A 7,699-nucleotide genomic window follows, 5' to 3' on the forward strand; every position below is an offset into this window, starting at 1 on the left:
GATTAAATTCGTTGCCAACGCTTTTAAAAGTCGATTTTTATCGATTTTATCGATTCGTTGTTGCAGCCCTACATTCATCCATTTCAATATGCATGTTTTCTTAACAAAAAAAAAAGAATTTGTTGGGCTACTGGATAAAGCTTTAATCTCAACGCTATTTCTGACATTTTGAATTGAAAAAGCTGGATGTGAAGAGAAACGTCATCAAAGTTGGAAAGAAAGTCCAGTGGATTTTCCTATAACTTTTTTGGAATGACTATGACCAGGATGACTGGGAATCTTTACCAGCATTAAACCTGATCACACAGTGTTGCAACCATGATTTAGACCTGCATGTTTTCAATGTTTGAGCAAAATGGCATCGCCTAAATCTAGTCGGATTTAAGACATTTCCAGGTTCTTTTAAAATGAGCCGTTAAGTTTTTTTTTTTTTTCAAATATTTATTTAGAAAAGTTAACAAACTAAAAGTAACTTTTTAATCAGATTAATAGATAATTCAAAATAAAATCAACAGATTAATAGATCAAAGAAATAATCAGGTTGTTGGATTACCAAGATAATGGATCTGTACCGCTCCAGAGGTACTACTCCTCACAGCGTGGACCTTGGACAGACCATATACAGAACTCTCAGAGAGAAACTAATGGATCCGACTGTAATTTACCATTTATGCTCTGAGTGTGGATGGAAACCAAACCAACCAGAGAAAAAACAGATTATAATCTTAGTTCGATTCACATGAAAAAGCCTAAAAGCTGTCCTTTGGCCAATTCTGGTTCCTCATGTGAGAAAACCAACCCTCTCATGCCTCAGCATGTGTTCTGCTTTGCTTGAGGTGGCGGCAGAAATAGCAAAGCGCCATCAAATATAGCAAACTAATTATGGGCTTGACTTGAATGAGGCCACTTGTACAGCTCTCAGATAACTTTCATTTCAGGTCACAGCAAAAAAGGAAAAGCTTGTGAAAATAAAGCTTTCATGAGAGATCAAAGGCCATCTTTCGACTCAGCTTCATTTCCTCTTCTGGGTAACTTTCAGGAGACATAAAAATATCCCCAAAGAAGGCCTGTAAATTCAGCTCACACAGAGGAAGGTGGGCAGGTTAAGGTGGAGCGGCTGCATGTTTGGCATGGGAAGGCCTTAAAAACTACCGGTTGGGCTAGCAAAAACAATAAAAAAGATTAAAAACTGTTTGGTTTTCATCAAAACAAACCAGCAGAGGTGACAACATGTCATCTCTGTGGCTTGCATGGATGGATCCATTGATCCCGTATTCCTTATTAGGTTCATCTCCAGCAGGGGCTTTCCTCCAAGACAGAACTCTGGCTACCTGCTCATTTATAACATTTAAACTTTTACAGTTCCCTTCTCTGAAAAGAATTGGAATGCAGATTTTCATACAAACTGGAATTGAAGGAAGAAATAGTTCAAATTTAAACGATGCTGACCCTAAGCCATCAGCTTCCAACCAAAACAACTTTAAAGTCATAAGGAAACGGCCGTTCCAACCGTTGCATTTCCGAATTCTCCCGAGTGGTGCCCGACTTTACACGAATGAATAAAGTGATTGTGAGTTGTTTTTGTCAAGGGGGCGGGATTGTTGTGGCGGAAGGTTCACAAGCCAGTTTGGTTGTGGCCGGTTTGTCGGAAGAATCTTGCTAACAAGTGATCAACTTAGTGCTAGTAGGTTCCCCATGAGAAATGACATTGGGATCAAGTAGCACTGGTCCTGAGCATGCCAGTGACGTTACACTACATGATTGGCTGAATGTGGCCACATGATGTAAAACAGCGGGGTTGCCCAGACAACGATAATAACATCACGCAGCGTCCGTGTGCAGAGTCGGGAGCATGTGTAATGTTAGCATGTCTAATGACTGATGAAGTTTTACCTGATCGATAAAAAAACGGGGAAAAAAAGTTTATGGTGAACAGTAACTGCAAGACCATGGTGTAAAGGGGGAGAGCTGGGTAGCGCTGTGGCTAGCTGTGCTCAATAGCTAACAGGTTAGCCTCTTTCAGCTAGTCGGTTAGCCATATTAAGCTACATAACTTTTAACTTTGTGTCAACCGTTTTCTACAAGAAGAATAACTTTTTTATTTGTCCAAAATCTCTACGAAAGTCATTTTTAAGATGTCCCCTTTTTCCTCCATTGCCCTCAGATATTAATAAAAGAATAAAAATAAGCTGAGACATTTTTTCTCATCTTGTTAAATGGCAGACCTCAGTCTTAGAACACAGCACTTTCCTTCAAGACTGAAAATGATTGTTTTCCATTGATCCTTAAAAAACTGGTGCAATACAGTATGTCCGAGTGCGAGCTGAAATATGTTGACGTCATAAGGAGGGGCAGGGCCCTGAGCAGATCTGGTACCTACAGCTCAGAAGCTTGGTTTGGTGTACAGGGCTTACAGCCGTACATGTTTGAGCTCTTGCCTCGCAACAGTTCTATTAGCTCTACGCCTGCCGAAGACACAGACATCCATCCCCGTGAACACTGGGACGGAACTCAATGGGAAAGGAAATTATTCTTATTTCAACCGTTGCGTATATTAGTATATTAGCATATGAAGATCAAGATGCTATGACCGAAAACATTTGATTGACAGATGACCGTTGATATATGATTGGGCGAATTTAGATGTTCAGGCTGATGTATAACTGGCCTGCATAAGATAAGCATGCATAAGCCAGAATGATTTGACAATTAATTATAATTTCCCTACAACATTAACATTGAATTATAGAAAGCTGACCTATCAAGTTCACTGAAGCTCATTTAATGCATCAAAAATGTTTGCAAGCTACTGTAATATTATTTAAGAAGATAATGGACATTGATTGAAAGCATGTTTACAGAGAAAGTTGAGACAAAATCTCATTGAAGTACTAATGAAGTTCAATAGCTCTGAATTAAAATCCTGATGCAACCGTAGCAGAGCCGACTGGTATTGTTAGGGAGCCACCAGTAAATAACAGGAGGGGGACAGAAACCTAATGCAGATATAACACAAAAGCAGGAATCATTAGCCACCAAATCAGGTCAGCAAAAGGAATGTGAATGTGATTGGCTGCTGATCTGGACCACATACTCACTGCAGCCCTCAGCTCCACACATGGCTGCTCTGCACCCGTGCAGCAAACTGTTAGAATGAAGGATTGTTCCACACAGGATCACGCAAACTAATCCAGTCTGACATAAAAACCAACTGAGGTTCAGCCTCATGTAAAACTACTGGATGAAGCAGGCAGAGTTTTTATTTTCGTCTAAATAAAAACATTCAACTTGTAGAACGGTAGGCATTTGGCACAGGACGTCATGTCCATTATTGTGCATGAATATGTCAATAAACGGCGTTCACTGAATACGTTAATTTTTGTGGTGATCGGTGAGCTGAACAGATCAGTTTTAAAGCAATGAACATTAACGAGAGAGACGTTCACTATAAGAAGACTGAGCGACACGCACAGCTCACGTTAACGTTTAATTGACAACAACACTTTTCAATGGTCAGGTTTTACGGCTCCTATTATGGCAAACAGCCTGACAGAGCAGCACGCCGGTACTAGTCTGCTCCATTCAGACTCATCTGCTGGTATTTCTGATGCCAGTTTAGCAGAGCCTTGGCAGAGTTTGATCAACAAAGGACGACTTGAACGGAAAAAAAACTTGTTTTTGTGTAAGCTGTGCCCATCAGGACTTAACATAGTCTGTACGTCAGCCATGTCCACTTCATATTGAAAGCGACACATCAAGTTAAAGCATCTAAGCTATTATAGGAAATATCTCCCTCTGACTGAGGAACGTAAGGAATCATTTTGGATCCAGATCCTTTCAGCAGAACCTGAACCTGTTTCTGAAAATGACTGTGTCCCTAGGTTCACCACCAATCACACCTGGAAGTTTGCAGAGGACACCACGGTGGTGGGCCGCATCAGAGACGACAACGACCACAACTACAGGGAGGAAGTGGAGCAGCTCATGGACTGGTGTATAGACAGCAACCTGATCCCGAACATAGAGAAGACAAAGGAGATTATCTTGGACTTTAGGAGGAACCGGCCTAAACACGCTCCACTGCTCATAATCATGTTGTGATATGGCCAATACAGTCTAATTAGAAATAAAATGGCTGTTTTGCTCATAATGTTGGGCCATATGCTTCAATTTAAATATGTGTATAATGTAATGCTTGTATTTTTCCCTTGGGGGATCTGAAGTCAACAAGTCATTTCTATGTCATATGTTTGTCCTGCCTAGCCGATTAAACAGGTGAGTCCAGCCTGCAGAGTGAATTGATCTATGCAGATTGGACTTACCTGGTTCACTGGCTGGGCAGAACAAACAAATTACATAGAGATGACTAGAAGGTTTGTGTGTTAAGGAAAGGTTTAGACCCAGCACTGACATGGAATCCCTTTTTAAGTGTTTACTAACTTTTTTAGTGTTATTAGATTAAGAAATGTGTTATTACAGAGTTCATGTGAGGCTTTTATTTGAAATCCAACTGTCCTGTGTTAACAAACATGGTGTACATTCCTTCAGATGTCAGTAAAAGGTAGATCCTCCATTTACTTTAGTCTAGGATCAGCTGCAGAGCTTAAACTGAATGGCTCCCCCATCTGTGATGTCATCACAATGAGTGGAACACTAAACCTTCGTTTTCACCGGGTGCATTTTCTATATCAAAACATCTTGTTTACTTGCAAAGTCTATAGGGGACAGCGTTGAAAAAGTCCAGCAGCAGATATGCATTGGGAACAGCCATCCGAGTGTTCTGGCATCCGAGCTTAGGAGCATCCATGCTTCTGAGCGCTCTGGTATCCGAGCTTCAGAGTGTCCCTGTATCCTAACATTCTGGTGTCCGAGCATTCAATGCTTCAATCTGTTGTGATAGATTGAAGCATTGAATGGCCTGTTTTTTCATTGTAGTCCTGTTTCTCTGACTGTGACTGACTGGATGTACTCTCTTAATCCTCTGACATGGGAGCTGGCTCAGAGCTCGTCTGCCTGGCTGTGTTTCCTGAACAGGGCCGCCGTTTATAGCTGCTTTTTGTATCTCTGCTTCTGTCTCCTTGAACCCCAGTCGGCCTCAGCAGATGGCCGCTCACACTGAGCCTGGTTCTGCTTGAGGTTTCTTCCTGTTCAAAGGGAGTTTTTTCTCTCCACTGTCGCTATAAGCATGCTTAGTGTAAGGGATTGCATTCAAGTCAATGAGTGGATGCAATCAACTGGTTTTCCTTAGATGAAAAACGCTGAATCAATCTGACTGGATGATCTGGTGAACTGGAAAGTACCTTGAGATGATGTGTTGTGAATTGGCGCTATAGAAATAAACTGAATTGAATTGTACTTACTACTCAAGAACAAGTACCATCTCTGAGGCCATCTCGTAGACCTGGTGGAGGTTGACCACCCGTGGACTGGCTGTGGCCAGCTCAAGCACGGCGATTTCATGGATGATCTCCGTCCGGCAGTCCTGACCTTTCCGTCTCTTCCTTATAAACTTGGCGGCATACTCACGGCCTGTAGATTTCTCCACGCACTTCCTAACCACAGCAAACTTCCCCCTAAAATAAAGGAACAGTGTCAGAACATGGCACATTTACTATCGCGTGCTTGGCATTCATTGAGAAACAGAAAAACTCAGTTCACACCGATGATCACAATGCTCAATTCTGATTATTTTTGCAAGAATTTCAACTTGTTCTCCCATTAGCCGTTCATACCACTGATTTATTTTGCCATCAAAGACAAAGGAAGGCAAGAAAAAAAAGAAAGCCCAGGCCTTTAGTGTAGCAGAGATGCTGAAGTCTGCATGGGGGAATCAAACAGGGACAATATCGCCGTTTTTCACGGCGATATTGCCCCCCCCCCCAAAAAAAAACAATAATGATGGAAGCAAGCTTTAAGAGTGCTATAAAGATGCACTGAAGAGTATCATTTACGTTGTCAATGTAATTTTTATTGTAAAATTTCTACAAAGGAAAATTATCATAATGTGAAAAAGTTAATTATACATTAACTTTAAACATTTACATCCTATCTAATTAACAACAGCACACTTAAAACAAAAACACAGCTATGTAAACATGAATAGAGAATAGCTTTAGGATTGTGAAAACGCATTCAAGTAACGGTGGTCGATTGTCTGTTTACATGATGAAGGAGGGACAGAGACAGTTATTTAATGTAAACATCGTGCTAAACAGCTACTATCATTAGGCTGATGTTAACCATCGGATAAATGTGGCCTTTTACTGTTGCTTGGTCTGTTTGATGAAGGGAAACTCTCAGCTCTGTGAGCTTTCTGGCTTAGTTGTCTGGCCTCTGTGTTTTTTACAGACACACAGGCTCAATAAATGCTGGATTCATTCTGGTTTATTCTGTCTTGAAAACTAATAATGAAACACAACAAAATAAAAATAAAAACTTGCAATCATGTTTCATTTCAGACGCACCCAGCTGGGCGGCATCATTAATGATGTGATTCCCCTCCCACATTGAGGAGGGTTAACTAAGTAGCTGTATCCAATAAATAGCTATCTTATTTTACTAAATAGGTTAAAAATCTATCATTACTTTGAACTATTCAGTTAAGAAACCTTTCAGGAAAAAACAATAGGGGACTTCTTCCTCTCTCCTATTTCTCCTTCCTATCTCTTCCTTTTTGAAACCCAGACTTTGGGTTCTGCATTTTTCAGCCGCGGACTGTTTTTTGCCACTCTGCTGCTTATTTACACATTTCCTTGTCAATTGTTAATTTCTTTTTTCTGGCAGTTAAGTAAATGCAGGAGTTCTGTTTCAAGGTTGCAAAAAAAAAAAAAAAAACGTCATAGTTTGTAATGTTGAAAGAGCATGAAACAGGTCATTTAAGGAGCTAAGGAACACATTTTTAACAGAATGCTGCTACTAATCATACTGACGGAAAGTATGATGTGTCAACGATAACTGTGAGGTAAAGTTTTTTTGTTTTTATGAAATTCAGGAGCGTAAAACAGTTCAGCTCTAAAGGCTGAATCACTGAGCACATCCCAAGCCTCTTGTCTGGTTTTTGGGTTTCATTTAGATTAAACCATCTCAATGGTTTAATCCTGCATGCTCCATATATCCTGTGTATGTACTAATTTATTTTTAACAAGTTAGAAAAATAAAGGAACTTCTCAAGACATTTTGCATTTACAAATAGGCATCTGTGTGATTAATTACCGGGGAGGGGATTTACCATTAGAAAATACTAGGCAGCTGCCTAGGGCCGCAAGTTCCTGGGGGCCCCATAAAACTCTGTTTACATTTATAGTTAATAAGATTATTCCTTATTTGTGCATGTTCAGAAAGGTTTGAAAACAAACGATGCGAAGAGCAGCATTGCCAACTTAAAGCATTTGTCGCTATATTTAGTGACTTTTCAGACCCCTCTAGCACTTTGATTTCAAAAAAGCACCTAGCGCTCAAATCTACTGACTTTTTTCTGCTACTGGAGACTTTGGAGACAACATCTAAAAGCAGCGAACTCTGCTCTCCAGAGCCAGTAGATTGGTAACCCCGCCTCCTGCTCTCCTCTATCTTGTCTGCTGTCATGATTCATGCAGCTATTATTTCATCTAAATGAAAAATGGAGAACAGAGAAGCAGATCATGGCTTGTCTACAGTGAAAAGAAGGAGTAAAAAAAAAGAGAGAGGAACAAACTAGAAA

At 40.4% G+C, this 7,699-nt stretch overlaps 1 protein-coding gene across 1 annotated transcript in view; it reads right to left on the reverse strand.

Annotated features, from left to right (window-relative positions):
- LOC107100675 (serine/threonine-protein kinase 17A-like) overlaps positions 1 to 7,699 on the reverse strand; it is a 20,356-nt gene that overhangs the window by 2,037 nt on the left and 10,620 nt on the right. Inside the window, exon 2 of the mRNA XM_015399250.1 lies at positions 5,361 to 5,573. Coding sequence (XP_015254736.1) covers positions 5,361 to 5,573 — 213 coding nt within the window. The remainder of the gene's footprint in view (positions 1 to 5,360; positions 5,574 to 7,699) is intronic.

This window comes from Cyprinodon variegatus, unplaced genomic scaffold (assembly GCF_000732505.1).
Source record: "Cyprinodon variegatus isolate N-32 unplaced genomic scaffold, C_variegatus-1.0 Scaffold999, whole genome shotgun sequence".
Classification (NCBI taxonomy): domain Eukaryota; kingdom Metazoa; phylum Chordata; class Actinopteri; order Cyprinodontiformes; family Cyprinodontidae; genus Cyprinodon; species Cyprinodon variegatus.